General features: G+C 40.3%; 1 protein-coding gene across 4 annotated transcripts in view; it reads right to left on the reverse strand.

Annotated features, from left to right (window-relative positions):
- syt12.L (synaptotagmin 12 L homeolog) overlaps positions 1-27,343 on the reverse strand; it is a 43,399-nt gene that overhangs the window by 13,688 nt on the left and 2,368 nt on the right. For 2 of the 4 annotated variants that reach the window (XM_041589945.1, XM_041589944.1), the window contains exons 2-4: positions 9,848-9,908; positions 8,804-8,997; positions 5,712-6,068 (exon numbers count right to left, since the gene is read on the reverse strand). In XM_041589945.1, the coding sequence (XP_041445879.1) occupies positions 5,712-6,068; positions 8,804-8,997; positions 9,848-9,887 (591 nt within the window). In that variant the 5' untranslated portion in view covers positions 9,888-9,908. Of the gene's footprint in view, positions 1-5,711; positions 6,069-8,803; positions 8,998-9,847; positions 9,909-15,527; positions 15,543-23,918; positions 24,031-27,343 lie in introns of all 4 variants that reach the window. The other 2 variants (XM_041589947.1, XM_041589946.1) reach the window with 2 other exon arrangements.

Consider the following 27,343-nt stretch of genomic DNA (forward strand, 5'->3'; position numbering starts at 1 on the left):
AAAACGAAGGGTGGATTTCACTGCATACAGTCAGGTTTCTTATAAAAACGGTACACATTTATTAATTGAAGTATATTGGAGATAGATTTCTTTTTCATTAAAGAAAGTAAAAATTGGATTTTACTTTTTTTGCCTTTATATCCCTTTTAAATGCCCCAGATTCAAAGGAATTGTCTGATTGATTCTATGCATCAGTGGTGTACCAATAGAGGAAGCGGACATCACAGAGGGGGGTCCTGGACCACTGGGTTTGGCCACTTTCTTACTTACTTTGTACTCGCAGCGAGAGTGGGGGACACAAGTGGGCAGGAGATGTAGAGAGGGATGGGTATGGACCCTCTGAAGCTTTATCTACGCGGCTACTATTCATTACTAAATATGTGCTTCTTGTGTACGAAGGTGTAGACCCCCCCCCCCGAAACGTTCGCCATTTTTGAGGCAAATCTGGCTCAATAAAGGAATCATTGCACAGCAAAGAAAAGATAGACAGCTCTGTCCTTTTGTCAAAGCATTTTGCTTCATGTGTACAACAACCCAGGTTTGTTCTTATTGCTGTATTGCCCTACATTTCTGCAGCCCAAGTGCCCAGACCGATGCAGTAACATTTTTAACCCCCTTTTTTCTTCATGAATCTGAAATGCTTAGAATTCCTCTCCAGCCTTTAAGCAGCTGTCAATTGCAGATTCCTCAGGGGAAGGCAACTACACAGATAACAGGATAATATCCAATTTCCCTTGAAACTGTGACAAATGTGAGACTTATTGAACAGCACATTGGTCGTTGGAGACTTTCCCTCAATTAAATCCAAGGGATGTTTTTTTGTGCTGATTTCACAACTTCTTGCAGATACATGTAAATATGTGCAGCTTATGACAGAGCCTTATGCTATCAAAATCCAGGGGTGCTTCTGTACTCCCACCTTACTTTGCAAAAAGTCCCCTGAGAACTCTTCATTTGCTCTCTCTGTGTTTCTATACAGTATGTTATATATTATGTAACAGCCCTTTAGCAGTAAAGATCTGTGTCTCCAAAGATGCCCCAGTAGCTCCCCATCTTATTTTCTGCTGATTCACTGCACATGCTCTGTGCTGCTGTCACTTACTGAGCTTAGGGATCCACTCACAATATACAGTACACATAGAATAGAAATGTCACAATATAAGGCTAATTAGTAATTAATACAGATAATTACTACATGGCAGCACAGAAACCAGTGCAATTACCATCAGAATTTAATAATCAGCCCTGTAGCATCAGCTTATATTACAGTCCAACCTCATTTTCTGCTGGATAATTAGTGACGACCCCTAAGCTTAGCTTCTCAACAGCTGCTCAGAGCCCACTGAGCATGTGAGTGTCACAGACACTTTCCAAGATGGTGACCCCCTGTGACAAGTTTTAAAGCCTGGATCATTACTACTATAGAGATGCTGAACCTTGAGTCTGGTTCAGTATAATCAATATATAAAAATATGACATTGCTAGTCATACTCATTGTTAGGGTTTAGTTCTCTTTTAAGGGGTGTGAGCACCACCTGCTTCATCTTCTCACTGTTAAAACAGCTCCTGTTGCACATTCATGATAAGAGCAGTGTAACACCGCTAACATCATGAAAACAAAAAGAAAAAAATAATGTAAATTTCTTTTTTTAATTTTAAAGTTATTACAATATATTTCTTTTACAAAGGACATGTGGTTAATGCCTTAATGAAAACAGTCAGGGGGTAATGTAATGTAAAAAGAGACTGATGCTGTTGACCCCATGCAGCCAGATTGCTCTAAAAAAAAGAATAAAAAAGCAAATTCGGGCCCAACCCCCCCCCCTACACCACTCCAACGGGCTACTGCCCCCCCTCCATCAACCACACAGGCCCCAGACTCCACCTCTGCCACTCGCATGGGCCCCCGCCACAATATATATATATATATATATATATATATATATATATATCTCATGTACAGAGATGTGCTAGTGTAGGTATTCTGCTATACTCTATACAATTCTGCGGGTAAATCTGAGGGTTTAGTCGCCCTTTAATTAAAAGGTTCTGGCTTGACAAAAAGGAAGACATCCCAGTTTTTGTGTTGTCGTTTTTAATGAGCAGCTCCGATATGAAGCTTGTAGCAGTTACACCCACGCTGCGCCCTGGGATGCCGGAATCCTGGCAAGCTGAAGCCCCCGAGGCTAAATCCGCTGCTCGGTGATATGATTCAGACCTTTCGCTTTATTATTGTTATTATTTCTGAATTTCTTCTTCTGCTGCAGAGTTCTATAACCTTCAGGGAGATGTGTGGGTGGGTAGGAAACACAATAGGATAAAATGGGCATCTATAACAGTAAGAACACAAACTATGGTACATAGCAAGATTATTGCAGCATTATAGATATACTCTTTTAATGCTGATTGTTGCATTTTAAAGGGAAAGTTCATCTTCCCATTAACAGTTGGTATTTTATAAATGATCTCCAGTCTGCAGGTGAAATTGGCCTGGGTGTGTGTGTGGGGGGGGGTGGTCGCTGACCCCAGTAACAACAAAAATGGTCAGTGTCTTTTATTGTTTATTTTATTTTTATTTTCAGGCTCTCTGCTATTCTTCTGACAAATAGACTCATGACTGTTTCCTGGTGCCCAGGGTAATTAACCCTAGCAACCAGTTAGGATTGTAAACGCCTGGAGAAGAGATCAGTGTAATCTGATGTAAGGTGTAGAGCACAGCTTGCACCGGCAATGGCCAGTATTTGCAGTCGGGAGCTTACCCGATTTATTATGCTACCAACGGTATCAACATTTCAGGAGGGCCTCCCTTCATCCGCCCCTCCCTTCATCCTCATATTAAAGGGAAAGTAAAGTCTAAAATAAAATAAGGCTAGATATACTGTATTTTGTATGCTAAACATAAACATGAACTTACTGCACCACAAGCCTAATCAAACAAATGATTTATGCTTTCAAAGTTCACCACAGGGGGTCACCATCTTGTAACTTTGTAAAACATCTTTGCAAGACCAAGACTGTGCACATGCTCAGTGTGGTGTGGGTTGCTTAGGGATCGTCATAAATGATCAAAACAAGGAAACAAACAAAGCTGCTTGAATTCTGCATGGCTGGGAAGTAAGGGCTCCCCCTGCTGTTCATAAGTATGATTGTTTCCCTGCAGAGTTCCTATCCAAAGCACAATTCCTATCCAAAGCAGTGAATGAAGGAAGTAAATACAGTCAGGTTTTTAATAAAAATGGTGCACAATTATTTAATTAAAGTATATTGGAGATAGGTTTCTTTTTCATTAAAGAAAGTAAAAATGGGATTTTATTTTTTTTGCCTTTACATGCCCATTAAACTCCCCGACTGCAAATAATTGTGAGTGTGTACGGATCCGTGTCCTGTTTTACCAATATATGTTGAAATCGCTCATTATTTGTGCCTCATGGGGCCCCCGATACCTCCTGGGTCCCCCTGCAGCTGCAGGGTCTGTTTCCTCTGTAGTTACACCCCTCAATGCACTTTCACTGCCTGGTGCTGACCGCTGCTCATGAATAAACTTCTCCCCTGCCCCACAAATCCTTAAAAATGTAACGTTTAAATGCTTTCTTGCCCTGTAGATCCTAGGTGGGCCTAGGCCAGCCTTGGTGGGACCCACTGAGGTTTCTTCCCGTGTCCCAATGGCCCTGCATTAACCTGCTATTATCGCATGCATAGAGTCTAATGGGCTCGGCTTTGCACCCCTTAGTGCTCTTTTGCCTGGGACAATAGTAAGTGAGCCTTAAACTGGCCACAGACGCAAAGATCCGATCGTACGAATCAAAGTACGATCGGACTTCCCCATCTCTCGACCTGCCACTAACCATTCAGATCAAATAAAGTAGAAAATAACAGATCAGCCGATGTTCTGCCCCTGTCAGCAATCATACGACAGTTATGTCCGACAAAGCTGGTGACAGTCTCCCTCTGAAAATCCTACAATCGGCAATACACGCAGAGATATTATCAGCAGCCGACAGGAATCTTTTAACCTGTCCAATCGACCAAACGACTTATCTCCGCCGGACGAAAAATGTCGGGACTCTCCACACACGGTCTGAAAATCGTACGAATCCTCAATTCGTATTATCAGATCTTTGCGTCTATGGCCAGCTTTAGTGTGTACTAAATACAACATATAAGATTAACTGAAAAGACTAAAAAAGAGCAGCCATATCAGATCTCTATTCTAACACGTTTTCTATATAAATCTGTGCATGCTACATCAAAGCTCACCTCACGCTGTAGTTTGGGACCCATGCCCGGAAGATAGATTGAACAGATGGGGTCAGACTCACATGCCAAGAACTGAAAAGGCCAAACATGTTTAACCACGGAACTCCCGTCCAACACAGATTCATCACACAATATTGCTTCTCTGTGGCACAACTAGCAAGGATTGTGTGATGTTCCCAGTGTCGGACTGGCCCACCAGGATACCAGGAAAAGTCCCGGTGGGCCAAGGTGTCAGTGGGCCTCATGCTGCTAAACATTTGGCCTATTTCATGGCCATTCCCTATTTCTATGAGAACAAAGAGACTAAATAGATTAAATAATAGATTATAGTATGTAAAGAAAAGAGAGTAGGAGAATAGAAGTTGAGTGAGTAGAGGAAGAATAATAGTACTAAGAGTGGGCCCCTGGTCAAAGGTTTTTGGGTGGGCCCCTGGTGTCCCAGTCCGACACTAGATGTTCCCACAGAATGATTTACTGTATATCTGGGTATAACTTGGGAATACTAAAGTACATAGACAAATACAAGAGGTCCTCTGCACTCAACCCAATATCAATATATTTAGGACATTGAGACATTTTGTGCCTTAAAGGGGGAATAAAGTCTAAAATAGAATAAGGCTAGAAATGCTGTATTTTGTAACATAAACATGAATTTACTGCATCACAAGCCTAATCAAACAAATGATTTATGCTTTCAAAGTTGGCCACAGGGGGTCACCATCTTGTAACTTTGTTAAACATCTTTGCAAGACCAAGACTGTGCACATGCTCAGTGTGGTCTGGGCTGCTTAGGGATCGTCATAAATTACCAAAACAGCATAAGTCAAATAATATCTGCCAGAAGCCGATACAGCAAGACTGATTAATAATCAGAATATGCAGACTGCACTGGGTCCTGTGTTGTCATGTAATCTAATGTGGATTTTATAGTTTTTGTATTGTTTAATATAAACTTTCTCCAACTCTGCAGAACCAGTGGCTGCGCAAAATAATCCTCCAAATAGAATCCCAGTTTATCTGTTTAAATCTGGCTCCATGGTCTTGTTTAGGCAAGAAGTTGCACACGCACACGTGGCCTCTCCATTAATTACGTACGGTGCCTGGAGTATAGGAGGAGGGCCCCTCCACGATTCAATGATCAAAAGTAACTCCAGCATACGTAATTTACTCAAGGGATTCCTGAAGTTACGTGTGCTGGAGTTACTTTTGATCCTTGGTCTTAGATGAAGTAATGTTCTAAGAAATACAGTTGGTATTTATTTTATATTTCTGTGGTTTGTGGAACCATTTGCTCTGCTCAGCTGCTGCCCAGTTTAAAAGGTGAAATATTATCTGGTCAGTGAGGTCAGTAACCCCATAAACCAGGGTCGAGCTTGATGGACTTTTAAATTTTCCAACCAATATGAACTAATGAACTATGTAACTATGCCAATGAGATAGAAATCTTGACTTACCCTGGAGATGCCAACAATTTGCTCATCTGGGAGAAGACTGATGTGCACAAAACAAGACTCGAAATTCCCATCTTCTTTCCTTTCAAGCAAGTCTTTTCCTTGTATTAAAGCAACATGTAAAGTGTTGGAGTAGACATCATAGTCCATGGTCACTTCAATCTGTCCAACTGTAACGTCTTGGCCAAAGTTATTTCCAATGGAAGAAATAGAGCTGAGCGAGTCAATAGAGACAGACTTCTTTAGCGTTCCATAAGGTGTCATTTCAAGATCTTTGTTAATCAGCTCTATGGGGCCAAACTCACTGACACTTTCATAGGTATCATTAATATTTGCAGGTTTGGCAGCAGAAGGCTTTCCCTGTAAAGAGAAGGAAAATATAGAATTTTATAGGGATTTCTCTTGGTCCTCCTCCTGCTCCTTGTAGCAGCAGATACCAGCCTTAGCCCATCTGGGAGTTCCTTCAATAGGCAAGTAGCTTTTCAGCTTTATGTTCTTCCTCAACATCTAATTACAGGACAACCTTCCCAATGCGATCGCCAATATGTGAGATGGACTAGTAAAATGGAGCGTCTGCCCTGCTTTTTCCTTCTAAAACACTCCAGGACCCAACAGCAAACTTCTCTGAACTAAGAAGATGTATTAACTATGTCTATGGAGCCTTTTTACAAAAATAAAAATGAAGGTGCTACTGATCAAGACTTTAACACTTAAGCTGTTGTTGATAGCTTCAGTGGAAACCAATGAGCGGCACCTTGTGGCACATCTATATATGCAATGCCCCACATATCCCCATATTCATTCTGTACAATCCCTACCAGCCCTACAACAAACCTATGTTTAAAATGACCAGTTGCTAAAAGAAAATAAAGGCAAGCCCTTGGTCTAATGTTTATTTTAAAGCTGACCAACTGCTGCAAAGGCTGGAACTAGGGGTTGGAAGGTGAAGCACATGCCTTGGGTGTAGCAGAAAGGGTGTGTGTAATTGGCAGAAGAGCAATCGTCAGGACGGGATGGTCAGGAATGATGCCGGGCAAGTAGAATGCCTTGGGCTCCAATACTACTTCTCATTTCTATACACACTGAATTCTTATAATAAGGGATGCACCAAATCCAGGATTTGGTTCGGGATAAAAGTACAATATACAGTACGGGGAAGACAAATCACATAATAGATATATACAGAATATAACAATTTATATATATGCCCCAGGGTGTTCTGACCATTTCCCCACCAAAGTAACTACCTACTAAGGTACATTAGATACCTACAACCCAGTCAAATGTAATGTAAGAGCCTCCGGCACATCCAATCACCCTTCGGGTTTAATGGCAGGAGAAGCATGACTCTTGCGTGAGACCTTGATGTAAATAGCAGAGCGCATAATGGATGGAACTCTTTATGGGGAGGGCTGTCAGGGCCCATTCTCCATTATAATGTCCAACAGGCCTTCAATAATTCTATACTGCAATCTGCTGAGACACAATTCTGCCTTTCAGACTCGGTCACAAACCCTATCTAGGCTTCATAATTCAGTCGATAAAGAACTCCTCCACTGATCCAAGAAAGCATTGCTTTTCCATAATATTGATCCTCGTCACTGCTGTCTACTTTTCTCCACTGCTCATTACTATTGCAGATATTTCATCCTCAGCAGTGATCTTTGGGGTCAGCATTGACCCGAGCCAACATAAGTTCTCAGACCACTGGTTGGAAAAGAAATGTATAATGTAGATCTGTTTCACATGCATGCTATGTGTAGGTGAGTACAACATAGTTTTTTCCAGCTTCTAATCTAGCAACCCTCTTTAAAGGGAAACATTCCACACTAGCACTGCTCTACCCCAATCTTTGAGGCTACAATGTTATTGTTACTGGGCTGGTGACTGGGCAACAGGGGCCCAAGAGGGGTATGGGTCTCACGCATCCCAGTCCAACCTTGAAAATGAATGTAGACTTATGCTGAGTGCTCTATTGAGCACTTTTGCATTTTTAAAATATTTTTATTTTTATATTTTTAGTGATTTCTGAGATTTGAGTTTTTTATTGTAATTGCAAAAATTTCTATAGTGCCCAGGGGAGCAAGTTTGCATTCATTTTGTACTGCATGTTGTGTATAATTTAATAAATAAGAGGAGCATTCCACACTTTCTCCCAGTGCTCTGATTGGAGCTCAAGCCTTGCTGACAAAATGCCTGTGGTCTGAATTCCCTTCTCTTATATCACAAACCTGCAGTCTAATAATTTGTTTATGGACACACAAAACTGGAGACTATAAGGAAGCAACAGCATAGGAATACAGTATGCTTTCACCTTCTTTCCAGTCTGTGGCCTTCAATGGATAGTGATTTAGATAAGCAAGCATGGTATATATAAATGTTTTTTTTGGGAATATTTCACTCCCTTAAATTTTGTTACTACAGGTATGGGACCTATCTAGAATGATTGGGACCTGTGATATTCTGGATAAGGGATATTTCCATAATTTGGATCTCCAGACCTTAGGTCTACTTAAAAATCATTAAGATATTAAATAAACCCAGTAGGCTGGTTTCGCCTCCAATAAGAATTAATTATATCTTAGTTGGGCTCAAGTACACTGTACAGTTTGAATATTACAGAGAAAAAGAAAATACTTTTTAAAAATTTGAGTTATTTGAGATTATAATGGTGTCTATGGGAGACAGCCTTCCCATAAATCAGAGCCTTCTGGATTATGGGTTTCCAGATAACGGATCCCATACCTGTATATGAAAACAGCTTCCTTTTGTGAATGCTCAAACATATTTCTAGCTGGAGAGGATATTTTAGCTCGTTATTATCTTGATTGGTTGAAAGGAAAAAGACCAGCCGTGCTACTGAAACCCTTTCTGCAGTTGAAGATAAATAGTGACACGAACCAATATCATAATGAGACAAGAGATTATGAAAGAGGCTATTTTAAAATAAACTGCCATCCTTTAATAGCCACTTGGCTTTTTTTGCAACAGGAGCCGCATAGACCTAATTAAGAGACTGTTAATATATCATCGTAACGTTTGCCTGTCAGACTCCGGTTTAAACACTTCAGTCTGTCGGCACTAGATCCAGTTACCTTTTTCTTTACTTCGGAGTAGGAAGTTCCATATTTCTGCTTGAGATATCGATAGTCGTAGTTGGGGAACGGAGAAGGCGATGGGTAATTTCCTGATTTATATAGTTTCCAGAGGTACAGACCAGTTACACCAAGTAGAGTCAAGGCACCAGCAATGTAGATGCCTATTTCCCATCCTGGGGGGCTTCTGATCACTGGAAAATAATATATAAGTTGTTATTGTTGTAATACAAAATGGACACAAAGGGCATAAAAGGAGGGCATGCTGAAAATATCATGGTGAGATTTGGGAACAATGCCTACTCGCTCTTATACTCGAAGTCCATCTTGCAGGTCATCTAGGGTGAGATCTGGGCTGATCAGTTATTTGTTTTTACAAATATTCCTGATACAATGGCTGAATGGTGGAAACAATCGTTTTTCTGAATCTAACATTGTTGGTGTAAAATGTATCAGCTCCTGATACCAGGATATACATTGCGTATGTTGTCCATCTTTAGTCCCACTACGGATAAGATCAACATTTTGCTCAGCACCAATAATCATCAAAGCCCAGGTTTAATCGTTTTTCTGTATCTAACATTGTTGGACCTCAAAGTGGTACTTGAATTTAAAGGCTACTTGAAAAGTGACTTGAAAGGGTGTAAAATGTATCAGCTCACAGCCACTATGGATAGGATCAACATTTTTTTCAGCACCAACAATCATCAAGGCCCGGGTTTAGGGCAGAGTTGACATGTTTATCTTTCTTGTTCTCTGGGAAAAGGAGGAATATCAGTGTGTGGTTTGGTATGACTAAAATGTGTATGGAGAGATGGAGGGCATGTTATAACCTTGTTGTGTTACCATTCGCAGCTGTCCATTACTTTGCAATCAATAGTATCCTAGGGGGTCACTTGGGGGCACTCATATGTTTTAGGGTACACTAAGAGCCACTGCATTTTATTTACGATTGTACTGAAGATTATCAAAACCATAAATACTCACGAGATCAAGTACAGAAATTGGGTTCTAAACATATGGACCATAGTAAGGTAAACTTACCACTGATCCGGTACTCGTAGTCGAGGATTTTGCTCTCCATGGCATTTATTCAATCCTCACCCTATAAGTAAAAGAGAAAAAGAAAGAACTTATGATATTTATCTAGGTATTAGCAAGTACACAATATCACTTAGGGAGTGATCCCCTTCAAGTATAATAGCTCTATAATACATACAAATGAACTTTAGCAAGGGCTAAAGATTTCCAGTAATTCCAAGAATCTCTGTCAGCCTCAGATCTCTATGAGATACAATAATGGGTTAGATATGAAGTACCTTTTAGTGGGTCTGCTCATTGGAAAGATCTCAGCTAAGGGTCCAAGTCAATAGAATAACAACTGCACCTCAAGAAGACTGAACCTTCCTGCACATGCTTTAATTCCCAATTTCACTCCCAGGTTTCTTAGGACCAAATTTTTCTCTATGATTTCCTTCCTAAATTCCAGTTTTATACCCTAGGTTTCCTATGCAGACCCAGATAACATTTTTTTCAGAGGCAACCTGTGATAAACATGACATATGCTGCAAATAAATGCAATATTCTTATACATTTCTGTGATGGGTCCACACATTTTCATTTGCGATATTTAGCTTTTTTTTTAATTTTCAAGGGTCAGTTGATGAAATGTGAAAAGCATACTATATAATTAGCAGATCATTAATCTGCCACAGTGATCCCAAAATCCTCCAGAGAGGAAAAGGGATCAGCAGTTCATTAACCCTTCCCTGGAAAAACAACAGTTTACACTCCCTTAAGCAGTCCTGGAATTCTGCGGCTTTTCTGCAACAATAGAGGTTAAACTGAAAGGCCAGACTGGATTAAAGTGAATTGAAATACTCTCAAAGGTTCCAGAAATAATACAATTATATTGATTAGCTTTTTTTTTATGTTACTCAGCAACATGGAGAGTATATTGTGTTCGACAGCTGAAAACCACTGCCAGTGTCCCCTTTTGTGTTCTCAATATGCACCTGGAAGGTAATAAAGGTGTCTCTATTACTAAGGTATTTATACATTAGCCATATAGTGCACAGCCCTCTGATTGGCTTTTTGATAAAGGATAGACGAGCTTTGTTTAAGGCTGTCCCGGTGTTTTATGCCCCACTAGCTTGCATGATCTTTTCAACATCAACAGATCAATCTCATTAAAGCCCTTGTAAAAATGTTGATGTGACAGATTGCCTCTTGCTTGACCATAAAAGGGTCTGCGGTATACTGTAAAATCAATTTAAATGGGTCCAATCATCCTGTTAAATAGATGACTAAGCGGGAATCTTCTAATACCATATTGTGATCTTCACCTTATTTCCACCACTATGGAACTACACATAATTATAACCTACTATAGGCATTGGCTTATTGGCTATAATTAATCCTTCTGCCAGTGTATTTATAATGCAGAAAACCACTGCTAGCGTTTTCATCATTCACTTTAGAGGCTTAATACAAGTACCAAAGCTCTGCTACAGTTCCTCAGCTTCATGGAGAATCAGGGACAACAGCTGAAAAGTCCAGTTTATAAACAAAGTGACAGTGAACTTTCAATGAAATTCCATAAAAGAGAAGGAAGGTAGTGATAAAAGAGGAAGGAAAGGAAGACCTGGGCCATGTAGACTTTACCTTTAGCTGAACGTCATATACAGGCATTGGGATCTGTTATCCGGAAACCCGTTATCCAGAAAGCTCTAAATTAGAGAAGGGCCATATCCCATAGACTCAATTTTATCCAAATTGTTAAAAAATATTTCCCTTTTCTCTGTAATAACAAAACAGTAGCTTGTACTTGAACCAAACTAAGATATAATTAATCCTTATTGGAAGCAAAACCAGCCTATTGGGTTTACTTAATGTTTACATGATTTTCTAGTAGACTTAAGGTATAAAGATCCAAATTACGGAAAGATCAGTTATCTAGCAAGCCCAGTTCGGGAACATTCTGGATAATAGGTCCAATACCTATACTAGTATCCTCACCCTAACAGCCTGAGAGTCACATATTGGACACCACTGCTGCAACACGTCTAACATTTAGTAAACATGGTATTAATTGTCATTGTTACTTCTCCAGGAATATTTTTGAGCCTTACCCTGGATTTCAAAAAGGAAGCGCTATTCCAAAACTGTGACAGAAGGCGTAACAGAGAAGAGAACGCAAGAGAGGTTGAGTGACAGAACGAAGGAGGAATCTCTGCCAGGTATATATCTGGAAGCATTTCAACCCAAAGGAGAATTCAACCGGTAACATAAAAAACCCCTACCCCCCTACCCTACGTAGACCCCCTCCCTCCTCTCCCCCAGCCTACCTGGTACCCGGGGCAAATGCCCCTAACTTTTTCCTTACCCCTCGGTGCAGATTTTGTCCTCTTGCCATCTTCTTTGTTAAAATTTGGAAGAGCATGTGCAGTTGGAGTAATATTCCCGTCCTGAACAACTGTACATGCGCCAAAAGCATGCCCCGGGTACCAGGTAGGCTGGGGGAGAAGAGGGAGGGGGTCTACGTAGGGTAGGGGGGTAGAGTTTTTTTATGTTACCATTTGAATTCTCCTTTAACGTCCAGTGGAACCTTAGTGCAAACGTCTGCTCTACAAGAGACCATAATGTGTCATATCTACCACCTGAAACACATTTTAGCGGAGAGCACCTATAATAGTTAGGAGCAGAAACTGAGATGGGTATATGTCAGAATTTTTGAGTTTTGTATACCTCGAATGAACTCACAACTCGAATGATTTCTTATTTAAAAAGAAAAAACTCGGACGAAAAAAACCCCACAATTCTGCGAGTTCGAGTTGCAAAACACAAATTAATTAATTGTGTTTTCCACGGGAAAAAAACTGAAATTGCTTGAATTATTCAAGTTTTCAGACAAAACCATCCAAAAAAAAACAAAAACTAGAACATTAAGTTTATTAACATCTTTAAATGGTAAAAGGGACATCTGCCACTGACTCCTACATGACCATGACAGTTTTTAGATGGTGTATTTTCGGATTTGAGCTGTTAAATCTCAATTTTTTTTCAAAAAACTGGAAAAATTTTAGTTTTTTTTAACCCGAATTTTGACCAAAAAAATCAACTTGAAAACTCACATTTTTATGGAAAACACAACTCGAAACTTAATAAATTACCCCCCAGTAAGGGTCAATAACAGGGCAAGAAATAGGGGTAGCCAGGGTAGACTATATATATATATATATATATATATATATATAGTTTTAATTAACTACGGGTGATGAGTTCCTTATAAACGATCCACACCTTTTGTTGTGAGTGTTCAGGACAAGCTCTATTTACTGCATGTGGAACAAGAACTTGTACTGCCCCTTTAACACAGCAATAATGTGTTTTAATACACTAGCAGCCATATTCATTGTACAAGCAAGCAACTAAAATGTAATACACAGCTGTAAAAATGCAATTCCTTTCCTCCAAGAGGTGGAAGAAAATCGTATTACCATGCAGCTGAAGCAGCAAAAGTGCCCAAAATAAAAAGTCTCCCAAGGATTAGATCTGAATCCTGTTGCCAGATCCCAGGGTACAGACTCGTGCAAGCAGATTTGCTGTTTGCCACCTACGCAGTAATGACAGCAACGCCTTGCATTTCCAGCCTTGAGCAATTATATAAAGTGAAAACCACAATGGAACAGGTTTGTGCATCCTATTGGCTGCATGCAAAACATGACTACAAGGATCAGGGTGCAAATTGCAATTTTAGATTGCAAATGGTTATGTTTTTCTTGGGGTTCACTTTTAAGTTAACGTTTAGTATGTTATAGAATGTCTAATTCTAAGCAACTTTTCAATTGGCCTCCATTTTTTCTTTTTTATAGTTTTCTTATTTGCTTTTTTCTTCTGACTCTTTCAAGCTTTCCAACAGGGGTCACTGACCCCATCTAAAAAAAAAAAAACAACCAAATGCTCTGTAAGGCTACAAAGTTGATATTGTACTCATCTTTCTGTTTAGGCCCCCTCCTATTCATATTTCAGTCTCTTATTCAAATCAATGCATGGTTACTAGGGTAATTTGGACCCTAGAAACTAGATTGCTGAAATTGCAAACTGGAGAGCTGACGAGTAAAAATCTAAATAACTACATCATACGAAAAGTTAATTTAAAGATGAACAACCCCTTTAAGACATAATGCACCATTTTTTGTTTTTGAACAACCCAGACATAATGCAGCATTTTTCACCTTAATTCCAGTGCAGATGGGAGTTGCATCAGCTGCAATTGTGGCTAATATTTCCAAACAAATGCAATGCATGTGAATCAGATGCAAGTTGCAACCATAACTTCTGGCACGTTTCATTTAAATGAAGTTTGCATGTGATTTGCTGAGCCTATAGACACAAGCCAGTGGTGGAACTGTGAATTTGCCACATAATAATTCAGGGTAGAGGTAACTCCAGGGTTCCGCAGATTCAATAGGTGCACCTGGGCACTATTTGGTATGAGGGGAAGGATAAATGCAATGGTTCTTAGTGCAAACAGTATCTCTGAGTGCAAGTTCCTTTGGGCCTTGTGCTGTGCTCCACCTCCTTGCACCCCAACCCTGGTCCTGCTCCAACTGCACATCGGAAGTAGGATGGAGGATCTAAAGCCAAGGTCAATTAAACCATTACAGGTATGGGATCCATTATCTGGAAACCTTCTATCCAGAAAGCTCTGAATTACAGAAAACCTGTCTCCCAGAGACCCCATTTTATCCAAATAATCCAAATTTTAAAAGGTAATTTCCTTTTTCTCAGTAATTATAAATCAGTAGCTTGTACTTGATCACAAGATCAATTAATCCTTATTAGAAGCAAAGCCAGCCTATTGGGTTTACATGATTTTCTAGTAGACTTAAGGTATGAAGATCCAATAAACACCCGGGTCCCGAGCATTCTGAATTACAGATCCCATACAGTTAACAAGAATTGGGATGTTCAAGTTCTCTTTCCCTAATTCCCACAGGTACATCAAAATGTCATGTTGAGGGATGAAGTGATCCATACAATGTCTGAAGAGATTAGCTGGCAAAACACAGACATCAATAGGACTCGTCCGTCAGCTCTTGGGGGTTTGAGACTTATCTGCAGGTGCTTATTGAACCACAAGTCTGTGATTATAATGGATAGTTTAGTGTAACTGCTCATGTGATCAGGGTGCAGGGTAACTGTTTCATGGCTCGAAGCTCAGAACTGAGCTCTATTACTAATGCAGCCGCAAGTGCGGTCACGCTAAAATGAACACAACTGTTGCACGTACCAACATTACAAATGGTTCTTGGACTTCTGTATAGTTGCACTAAGTCCCATAGCGACTGTCCACTCTCTTCTGCTGAATGTGTATACGATTGTGTTTGTTGGTGCAAGCGAACCCTGGAGCTACCACCACCCACAGTGGCTTGTGTCAATAGGCACAGCAGACCTGCACCCAAACAATCACATGCAGAAATTTATAAATATTTCATGTTATTTCATCATAAAAACAGAAATGTGAACTCCTGATGTTGGTTATAACTTACATCCGTCATGCCCGCGTCTTGGCATTTGTTTTCATGCAAATGACACTGACTGACTCTAGAATTATGGGAAAAAACACTGAATTATTGGTAGAAGCCATGCGGATTTGAGTCTAAATAACATAATGACCCTTTATGTCCCAATAAGCTCTTCTTAGCAGTGTCCTCTTTACCTGTGATGTACAGCACTGGAACATATTGTAGAGCGATAGATAAAGACAGAGAGGAATAGATTAACAGATATATAGGCAGATGGATGGATAGAGACAGAGATAAAACGACTATATATAGTGGATAAATAGATAGATAGAAACAGAGATAGATAGATAATGGATAGATAGATGGATAGAGACAGAAAGATGATAATGGATAAATAGATGGATAGATACATATAGACAGAGAGAGAAACAGAGATAGAAATACGATAGATAGTGGATATATAGATGGATAGACACAGAGGGGCAAATTCACTAAGCGCCGAACGCTAGCATCTGTCATTTTCGTTACTGCGCAAATTCACTAACGAACGCTGGCGTAGTTTCGCTAGTGTTACTTCGCAACCTTACGCCTGGCGAATTTTCGCTTGCGACGTAACTACGCAAATTCACTAATTTGCGCAGTGTACTGAACGCTACCTTTTACGCTAGACTTCCTTCGCCACCTCAGACCTGGCGAAGCGCAATAGAGTAGATAGGGATTGTTTAAAAAAAAAGTCAAAATTTTTTCTAAGTCCCAAAAAACGCTGGTGTGTTTTCTACATTATGGGTGATAGGCTGAAAAAGATCGAAAAAATTTTTGGGGCTCCCCTCCTTCCCCCCTACATTTCCTGACTCATGGCAACTTACCTAGACAGTGGGCACATGTGTAGGGCAAAATACAATTTTTATTTGATGATTTGAAGGTTTTCTTGGCATTTGTAGTGCTGATACGTATTACTCCATTGAAATTTGAATTTGGCGCCGTATGCAAATTAGCCTTCGCTAGCGTAACTTCGCTTTACATAGCGAATCAACGCTAGCGCAACTTCGCAACCTTACGCTACCCCTGAGCGCAACTTCGGATTTTAGTGAATTTGCGGAGCGCTGGCGAAACTACGCCTGGCGAAGTGCGGCGAAGTTGCGCCTGGCGCAACTTCGCATCTTAGTTTATTTGCCCCAGAGATAGATAGATAATGCATAGATAGATGATGGATAGAGAGAGAGCAAGATAATAGACAGAGATAATGGATGGATAGATAGATGACCGATAGATATTAAAGGTGTAATTCAGCTTTAAATTGACTTTAAGAGGCCCAATTATCAAAGTCCGAATTTATCTCAATATTTTCTGAAAACTACTCAGACCAAATCCGAATGGGTTTTTTTCTCCTTATTTATCAATACACTTTCCTGAAAATTTTGTGGAAAATAACGAATCCTACAAATTTTTCAATTTTCCACCTGAAAAATCTTCTTTCTGATTTGTGCCCGAAAACCACAAAACCTCCGGATTATTGCAAGAAACCCATCGCAGATCAAGATATCTTTGGGACAGACTTATATGCAACTTCGGCAGGTCTGAGATGACAGATTTTTTGGATTCTGATTTTTTCCATCCTCGGGTTATAATAAATACCTAAAAATTTGTGGTTTTTTTCCCCATAAAAAGTTAAATTTTATAGTAAAAAACAAAACTTTTGGGGTTTTTTTGGCATTCGGGATTTAATAAATAACCCCCTTAGTATGATGTAGATAGGGATATTCTGAGACAATATGCAATTAGCTGCAGGTTAGAATTTCAGCAACTTGATAGAAAGATAATTAATATAAACTAACAATTAAATTGGAGTTTCACAGAGCAATACAATTTCGGCCACCAGGATTTGTGACCTCCCCCTCCGCCATTTGAAAAATAAAAAGAATCAGAGGAGGAAGGTAAATAATCAAAAACCTGTAACAAATAAAAAAATGAAGACCAACTGAAAGGTTGCTGTATGTGTCCTACCCCTTTAGGACAGAGACAGACTAGAAGATTAGGGGAGATTAGTCACCCGGCGAGTAAATCTCCCCGAATCTTCTCGTCTGTCTCTGCCCTAAATAGTACTATGTCAGCTTCTACTTCTGTAATTTATATCAATGTACCAGACATGACCATTAAAATTACAATAATATATCCTGTTCCCACTCCAGTGGGAAGGATTGGCTGGATGCAGATAGGCTGACAAATGAGCCCCTGGGAATCCCTAGCAGCATATAAACCAGACTGACTTTTTCTAATCAAATAAAGAGGTGAGTGTTGCTAAGAAGACCCAGTAACAGGGGCATAACTACAGCAGACCCAGCAGCTGGAGGGGGGCCCAGAAAGTATATGGGCCCCATGAGGCCCTAATTCATATACATTTTCAATAAGTAAAGGTATGAGACCTGTTATTCAGAATGCTTGGGACCTGGGGGTTTCCAGATAACTGATCTTTCCTTAATTTGGAGCTTCATACCTTAAGTCTACTAGAAAATCATGTAAACATTAAATCAACCCAATAGGCTGGTTTTGCTTCCAATAAGCATTAATTATATATTAGTTTGGATCAGGTACAAGCTACTGTTTTATTATTACAGAGAAAAAGGAAATCATTTTTTTAAAAAAATTGGAACATTTGGTGTATGGGAGATGGCCTTTATGTAATTCAGAGCTTTCTGGATAACACGTTTTTGGATAATGGATCCTACACCTGTACTGGTAAAACAGGTCAACCTCTAGACGTTTTTAGTAGGGATGCACGGAATCCACTATTTTGGATTCAACCAAACCCCTAAATCCCAAATTTGGCCGAGCAACGAACCAAATCCTAATTTGCATATGCAAATTAAGGGTGGGAAGGGGAAAACATGTTTTACTTCCTTGTTTTATGACAAAAAGTCACGCGATTTCCCTCCCCACTCCTAATGTTGTTAGTGGAGTACCGCAGGGCTCTGTACTAGGTCCCTTGCTTTTCAACTTGTTTATTAATGACCTGGAGGTGGGCATTGAAAGTACTGTTTCTATTTTTGCAGATGATACTAAATTGTGCAGAACTATAGGTTCCATGCAGGATGCTGCCACTTTGCAGAGTGATTTGTCTAAGTTGAAAAACTGGAAAATGAGGTTCTATGTTGATAAATGCAGGTTATGCACTTTGGCAAAAATAATATAAATGCAAGTTATACAATAAATGGCAGTGTGTTGGGAGTTTCCTTAAGAGCAGGACTCCATGGACGATTGTTGATGCAACGCGACACGACTGTCGGATGCATCAACAATGCGACACAATCTGACAATAGCATTACTTACCTTATTTCCGTCGCATTCGACGTGACGCCTGCGTTTTTGCACAGCGCGTCGGATAGCACTGGAAGCGTCCATGGAGTCCTGCCCTAAATGAGAAGGATCTAGGGATTTTTGTAGATAACAAGTTGTCTAATTCTGGGCAGTGTCATTCTGTGGCTACTAAAGCAAATAAAGTTCTGTCTTGCATAAAAAAGGGCATTAACTCAAGGGATGAAAACATAATTATGCCTCTTTATAGGTCCCTGGTAAGGCCTCATCTGGAGTATGCAGTGCAGTTTTGGACTCCAGTCCTTAAGAGGGATATAAATGAGCTGGAGAGAGTGCAGAGACTAAGTGCAACTAAACTGGTTAGAGGGATGGAAGACTTAAATTATGAGGGGAGACTGTCAAGGTTGGGGTTGTTTTCTCTGAAAAAAAGGCGCTTGCGAGGGGACATGATTACACTTTACAAGTACATTAGAGGACATTATAGACAAATAGCAGGGGACCTTTTTACCCATAAAGTGGATCACCGTACCAGAGGCCACCCCTTCAGACTAGAAAAGAACTTTCATTTGAACCAACGTAGGGGGTTCTTTACAGTCAGGACAGTGAGGTTGTGGAATGCACTGCCGGGTGATGTTGTGATGCTGATTCAGTTAATGCCTTTAAGAATGGCTTGGATGATGTTTTTTACAGACATAATATCAAAGGCTATTGTGATACTAAACTCTATAGTTAGTATAGGTATGGGTATATAGAATTTATGTGAAAGTAGGGAGGGGTGTCTGTATGGATGCTGGGTTTTCATTTGGAGGGGTTGAACTTGATGGACTTTTTTCAACTTGATTTAACTATGTAACTATGTAATTTGCATATGCAAATTAGGATTTGGATTCGGTTCGGCCGGGCAGAAGGGTTAGTCTGAATCTGAATCCTGCTGAAAAAGGCAGTATCCTGGCCAAATCCTGAACCGAATCCTGGATTTGGTGCATCCCTAGTTTTTGCTTCAGGGCCCAGTACTAGTTACGCCTGATTCAATTCATGTGTGCTTCAAGAGTAGGAATAGGCTCTTTGTAACCCCAGGTGCGCGCTGTACCCCCTGCCAGGGTAGTTAGACACAATTCAACAGAAACAGCAGCACTCTGGCAGTTTGAAAAAAAGTGAAACATTACTTAAAGTGCTTGATATAGGGTCGTATGGGCCCGAAACGTTGCCTTGAGGCACTTTTAAGTAAAGTTTCACTTTTTTTTCAAACTACCGGAGTGCTGCTGTTTCTGTTGAATAATACTAGTTACGCCACTGCCCAGTAAGATAAGCTTACATGAAATGACCCTCATGCAATTACTGTATGTATTTTACTCTATATAAGGCAATGGATCATACTCTGTACTGTAAGGTATTGTCTCAGTAGACCAAGACGCATCGTTGAGCATCAGACATTTTGCATCAAGGCTAAGATAGAGAAGATTTTAAAAAAAAAACCACTTTAGTCATTATTTTTGCTAAATTTTTACAAATGAAAGCGAAGAACAGAGAAAAATACATTTAGTGCAGGGGATTTCTGCTAGAGCTGCTCCTATTAACAGTAGGAAAGTCTTTGATCCTAGATAGGATGCAACTGAACGCATTAAAGGTGCTCATACATTCAATACAACCATTGACTGAGCTGTTTCACCAGTCACTTCTAAATGGAGTACAGTGCTTCCAAATGACTGGAGAACAACAGTATAGACATGTAGTGTCAGATCAATAGGGAAGCAATGGAATCTCCAGGCTAAAAAGACAAATAATCGAACACTAGGGCCTGTAAGAAGGGCTTTTCCATTTTACCATCATTCCTTCAACAGAAGCATGGATTCAGCAGAAGACAATCTATACATACTGGCAGGAGGATGATCAAGCAACTTTGAATGTTTTTCTGCCGTTGCACCATGTAGGCCCATGTGTGATGAGGAGCCACCATTCCTCTTAACTTCCTACGGTTCAGTTTTTCCAAATGAACGGTGGTTATATCATGGATCGGCCAATGTATGGCCACCATAAAGGGGCAGTTCACCTTTATGTTAACTTTTAGTATGCTTTAGAATTGCTAATTCTAAGCAACTTTTCAATGGGTCTTAATTTTTTACATTTTTGAATTGTTCGCCTTCTTCTGATTCAAATTTCACGTAGGGGTCACTGACCCCATTTAAAAAAACAAAAGTTCTGTAAGGCTATACATTTATTATTGCCACTTTTTATTACTCATCTTTCCATTCAGACCCTCTCCTATTCATATTCCAATCTCTTATTTAAATCAGTGCGTGGTTGCTAGGGTAATTTGGATCCAAGCAACCAGATTGCGGAAACTGCATATTGGGAGAGCTGCTGAATAAAAAAACTCAAAAACCACAAATAACAAAAAAGAAAAACAATTGCAAATTGAATATCACTCTCTACATCATTTAAAGGTGAACAACATGCAGTGATTCGTTTTCCGAAGTCGCCCAAAGTTTCCAGGCAACTTCGGGCTGCTTCGGAAAACGAATCGCCGCGTGTGATTAGCGACGTAGATTTTTCATTTTAGCCAGCGCAGGAGTTTGACTGCGCTGACTAATCGCCGCAAAGACTAGGCGATTAGTCGACAGGCGAATAAATCTCCCCGAAACGCCCAGTGTGGCCCTACCCTTACAGGCAGCTGTTACAATAATTGATACAATAGTTACTAATACGCCAGAGATGCTGCTGAGAAATGGATCTACTAAATGTTGCAATTACTGCACCTGAATTACTGAGCTGCCAGACTCAAACACCAGAGACACCAACATTCAACTTTAAACTTTGACAGTAGAAAATAAATAACGGAAAGTAATTGAAAAAAAGTCTTTATTTCTGGGGAACAATCTAAAAACAACTGAATTGAAAAAAGTGTTTGGAAGGTGAACAACCCCTTTAATGATTTTTTAGTAAACTTAAAGTAAGAAGATCCAAATTATGGAAAAACCCCTAATCTGAAAACCCCAGGTCCCAAGCATTCTGGATAAAGGTCTCATACCTGTAGTATAATATAATATATAAACATTAATCTGTGCTTAAACTGGATTATACAAAGATACACGACCAGATATTCTATAACGTTGCATCTAATATTCCATAATAAGTAAGTAACATATAGCAACGTGTCCCTCCTGAATAGTTTCCTTGACAACAGTGATATGCATTTGATAGGGACTGAATCGTTGGTGAAACTCATCATTCTGAAGTGATCAGTTAAACAAGATATTGTGAGTCTTAAGGTGATCACGCACAGGCAAATTTAAAGTGATACTTTACACTAAAAAAATATTATTCAAAATATTAATGTACATCAAAGTTTACCTATAGCTCATGTTGATATATATATATAGAAATCAGTAAATATTACATGTCTTACCATGAGCCACCATTTTGTGATGGTCTGTGTGTCCCTCAAGATCATCTGACCAGAAATACTGCAGCTCTAACAGTAACAGGAAGAAGTGTGTGGGGGGGGGAGTAAAAGACAGAACTCTGTAATTGGCTCATGTGACCTAGCATGTATGTGTGCCCTTGGTTTGTTTGTGTGCACCGTGACTCATATGATCCCAGGGGGCGGCCCTTAGTATTTCATTAGTATTTTCTATTCAGGGTTACCCAATGGCACTGTACTGCTAGGAGTGTATATTTGTATGAAAGTGGTTTATTTAGATGAAGCAGGGCTGTTTTATGCAATATATTTTTATAGAGAACTACATTGTTTTTCTTGTAGTCAAGTAAGTGACTGGCTTTTTAGGCAGGGGAGGTGCTAATCATCAGTGTCATGGGGAGGAAGGGGAAATGGACAGATCTCTAATGTTGTTGGATGGGGAATGAGCAGGGCTGTCACATCATTGGGTGGGAAATGGACGGGGCAGGGGAAGGTCAGTGAATGTAAGCAGTTGGAGAGGGAATGGAGGGTTTACAAGGTAGGGTCTGGAAGTGAAACATTTTAGGGAGTTGAGAAAGGACAGGCAAATGCTGGTGATAAAGTAGCTAGGCCAATGAAATACAGTACTGACCAGGTGGCAACCCTAACCCATACTCGAAAGGGATGTCAACTGTCGGATTGCTTGATTCTCTTTTAGGCTTGGAGTGGGTTAAATCAGATGTTCTGCTGAAGGCTGGCTGCTATGAGTCATCCCTGTGCAGGAAGCACAATTTGCAGACTTTACTTTAATAAAATGACTCCAATCCCAAGCTGACTGCCTGTGCACTAACCTAGCAACACCCCTGGCCCTTAGGAATAAGGCCCAACAATCAAAGAGCAGTGTATAAACCAAAAGTAGCAATGGTTTAGGAAAGGGCCTTCAGTTTAGAACCACAGCAGAGCTTCAGAGCCATTATTTAACTGTTATGAGCAGCGATAACAACAAACAACTGCAACTGCCATCATCCCTGTGCATGAGGTCAAGCAGCAACATGAAAACGCCATTTAATCTGACTTTAATTAATGATATTGTCTGCCCTCAATCTCTGTATCCAGGCAGCATTAGGAGAGCAGTTGTCTTTCCACATGACAGATTGTGCGGCTGAGGAATTCCCTGGCATGTTGCGATGCTGTGCAGTTTGCGTCGGCCACTAATTTTAGCATCTCCTTTTAAAAGGCTTAATGAGCTCCAAGGATTCTAGTTAGGCAGCTGAATATTGATCGGAGGAGATTCCAATTGTGATACAATTAAGTAAATAGCTAGGTGCACACAATTGGATTTGTGGCCAGGGTACAGTGAAACACAGAGCATATCTAGCTCACTGAAATGAAGAATCACCAAGAGCCAATGTATCCAGGCCCATAACCACCACCAACAAGCAAGGGCCATTTTACACCCACACATAAAGTTGTTGAATTTGTTATAGACTTAAAGGGAACTAATGTCCCCTCATATGTAAAATCACTTGAGGGTGCTCTACTGAGCACTTTTGCGATAACGATTGTTTTTATGATATTAGCAGTTGTTCTCTGTTAATATCATGAATGTGCGACAGGAGTGTCCCCTAAACAAAAGCTTAATTTACTGATGCAGGAAGCATAGCCTGAAGTGTCGGTAAACACATGATAATATCACTGAAACAACAAAAGAAACAATATTCAATGTTCATTGCAAAAGTGCTCAGAAGAGCACCCCCAGTCAATTTAATATAAGGTATATACTTTATAATTTTTTATATATGCCTCTAAAGTAAAAGTACAGTACAAAAATGCTGTTTATCCTACTGTACAGGTATGGGATTCGTTATCCGGAAACCTGTTATCCAGAAGGCTTCGAATTACGGGAAGGCTGTCTCCCTCAGCATCAGTGCCTCCAATTCTTGAGCTTGTTTATTCAGCATTAAGGGTTTTTTCCATCTGTGTTTTCTCTGCAGGAGGAGAGAAGCCGATATAGTGAACAAAAGCCTTTTCTGCTGTAGTCCCCAACTCTGCCCGCTACCTCTCCAAAGTAGACAATCCAAGCTTAATTATAGATGCAAAAACATCTAACATAGGGAGATTACTGTGCAATATTTGGTCTATAGTGCTCTAGAACAGGGGTTCCTGTGCCAAACTCTGGTTCCAGCTGCAAAAACAATGAAAAAGGCCTTAATTACCTGCAATCCCAGCTCCCTGATGCGCCATTGCAATGACAACTACTATGCAGTTTTTTTGGTAAGCCTGAAATGCACCCACACTTGGTCCTTGTAAAAATTGGTCTGTGGTGCAAAAACGTTTGGGGACTGCTGCTCTAGAAAGAAGAAACACGCTTAATGCATTTATGGGGCTGCTGGTTTCAGTTATAGAACTTAGGTGTTTAAACCTGGGCTAACTTGTGGTATCTGATGAGTTGGAACTCACAAAAAGGATTCCTGATTCCCCAGCCTCTCCAGTCAAATAGCGTGGTGTCCAGAAAAGAGGTCGGCACCTCTCCAATATACATAGAGACGAAAAATTCACCAGACACTCAACAGCATGTGAAGCGGGGCGGACCCCTGCGTGTTTATTCAAGTCTTGTGATGTAACGTTTCAGGGGCGGGCTGACGAAGGGAGCCCAGAGTTGGAGCCCAGAAATATTTGGGTGAAACAACACTGCTATAAAAGATTTATTTCTGGGGTAACTCAGGGTATCTTAAGTGTTGGAACCCAGAAATATTTGGGTGGAACAACATTGCTATAAAATGTTTATTTTATTTTTGTTTCTTCTAGAAAGAGGAAACCCGTTTCAATGTGGAACAGAGAGTTGGGGGCCATGTGTACATTTTGGAGGCAGGATTCTCTTTGGAGGACCCTCTTGCATATATGGGGCTGCTGGTTTCAGCTACAGGACTTAGGTGCTTAAACCTGGGGTAACTTGGGGTATCTTAGGAGTTGGAGCCCAGGAATATTTGGGTGGAACAACACTGCTATAAAAGGTTTATTTCTCCTTTAAAAATCCATAACGAATCTTTTTGATCCAGCAAACAACATTGCAATAGAAGGTCTATGTAAACTTTAATAAAATACAGTAGGAATACAAATTTAGCAAGGACGTTGCATTGCTCCTAATTAAAAGCCAATGCATTATTTAAACATAAAAGTATCCATAGAAAGTGTGTAGTGCAAGGTGGAGAATCCCCAAGATCTCAGAGGCACCCAAGGGACACACAGTGGAGCAGAGCAGATCAGACGAAAGCTTTCCCTCACTTGTTCTCCTGTCTCACAACCAATACCCACCAACAGCAGAGAAGGATGACCTACATTCATACTGACTGCTGTAGAACACACAAAGTGCTTTTATCTGGGTTTCAAGCTAGAGCCCTCCTGCCCAGTGATACATTGATGTGCACTTTCCGAGTGACACATTGCCGGAATGAAATGCCTAATTATGCTAAGTATGCTTTTCTAGCATGGGCTAATTATGGTGAAGTTGCAGAATGTAAAGAGGCAACATTTTTGGACATTAGTCTAATGCTTAAAGGGATACTGTCATGGGAAAAAACATTTTTTCAAAATGAATCAGTTAATAGTGCTGCTCCAGCAGAATTCTGCACTGAAGTCCATTTCTCAAAAGAGCAAACAGATTTTTTTATTTTCAATTTTGAAATCTGACATGGGGCTAGACATTTTGTCAATTTCCCAGCTGCCCCTGGTCATGTGACTTGTGCCTGCACTTTAGGAGAGAAATGCTTTCTGGCAGGCTGCTGTTTTTCCTTCTCAATGAAACTGAATGTGTCTCAGTGAGACATGGGTTTTTACTATTGAGTGTAGTTCTTAGATCTACCAGGCAGCTGTTATCTTGTTTTAGGGCTAGTCCACACGGGGAGATAGCGACGCGTTTGCGGTCGCGGCGACAAAGCGCCGCGACAGTCGCCGCGACCGGCGCAGGCGACAGTTTTGTATGGGCGCCTATGTAAAAACGCCTGTGCTAACCACACGAGGCGATGCGCTTTTCAACAGTCGCCTGAAAAAGCCTGGCGAGGCATTTTCAGGCGACTGTTGAAAAGCGCATCGCCTCGTGTGGTTAGCACAGGCGTTTTTACATAGGCGCCCATACAAAACTGTCGCCTGCGCCGGTCGCGGCGACTGTCGCGGCGCTTTCTCGCCGCGACCGCAAACGCGGCGCTATCTCCCCGTGTGGACTAGCCCTTAGGGAGCTGCTATCTGGTTACCTTCCCATTGTTCTTTTGTTTGGCTACTGTGGGGGGGAAGGGAGGGGGGTGATATCACTCCAAGTTGCAGTACAGCAGTAAAGAGTAATTGAAGTTTATCAGAGCACAAGTCACATGACTTGGGGCAGCTGGGAAATTGACATTATGTCTAGCCCCGTGTCAGATTTCAAAATTGAATATAAAAAAATCAAGAATAAAAAAAGAAGGCTTTGTAAGAGATTTGTTAACCATACAAAACAATTCTATAACTATATCCTATGCATTTCTTCCCTTAAAAATCATTCCTTTTTTGCACCTTTTAATTTAGGACCCCACATACTTTGTCTTTTTCCACAAATTTTTTAAAATGTAAAAATGATTTCCTTTTTCTCTGTAATAATAAAACAGTACCTTGTACTTGATACCAACTAAGATAGAATTAATCCTTCTTAGAACCAAAACCAACCTATTGGGTGTATTTAATGTTTACATGATTTTCTAGTAGGCTTCAAGTATGAAGATCCAAATTATGGAAAGATCGGTTATCCAAAAAGCCCCAGGTCCCTGTATAGGCATGGGATCTATTACAGGTTTCGGACCTGTTATCCAGAATGCTCAGGACCTGGGGTTTCCCTGATGATGGATCTTTAGGCTGGTTTTGCTTAAAATAAGAATTAATTATATCATAGTTGGGATCAAGTACAAAATACTGTTTTATTATTACAGAGAAAAAGGAAACCATTTGGATTATTTAGCTAAAACGGAGCCTAGGGGAGACAGCATTCCCGTAATTCTGAGGTTTCTGGATAACGGATCCCATACCTGTATCCTGAAAACTCCATCGTTTTGGGTTTTTTACTGTTTCAATTTTGTAGTCTTAATGAAAGGTGCTTCTGATTACAGAAAGAACCCTTATCTGGAACTCCCAGATCCCATACCTGTACAACTGTAATATCATTAAAGACATGAATACTCTCTGCCCGTTTCTGAACCATCTCCGAAACAGTTAAAACTCCCAAGCTCTAGAGAGGATTTCGAAGTGAAATGCTGCTGATCTCTATTCAAGCGTTTC

This window comes from Xenopus laevis, chromosome 4L (genome assembly GCF_017654675.1).
Source record: "Xenopus laevis strain J_2021 chromosome 4L, Xenopus_laevis_v10.1, whole genome shotgun sequence".
NCBI classification, from domain to species: domain Eukaryota; kingdom Metazoa; phylum Chordata; class Amphibia; order Anura; family Pipidae; genus Xenopus; species Xenopus laevis.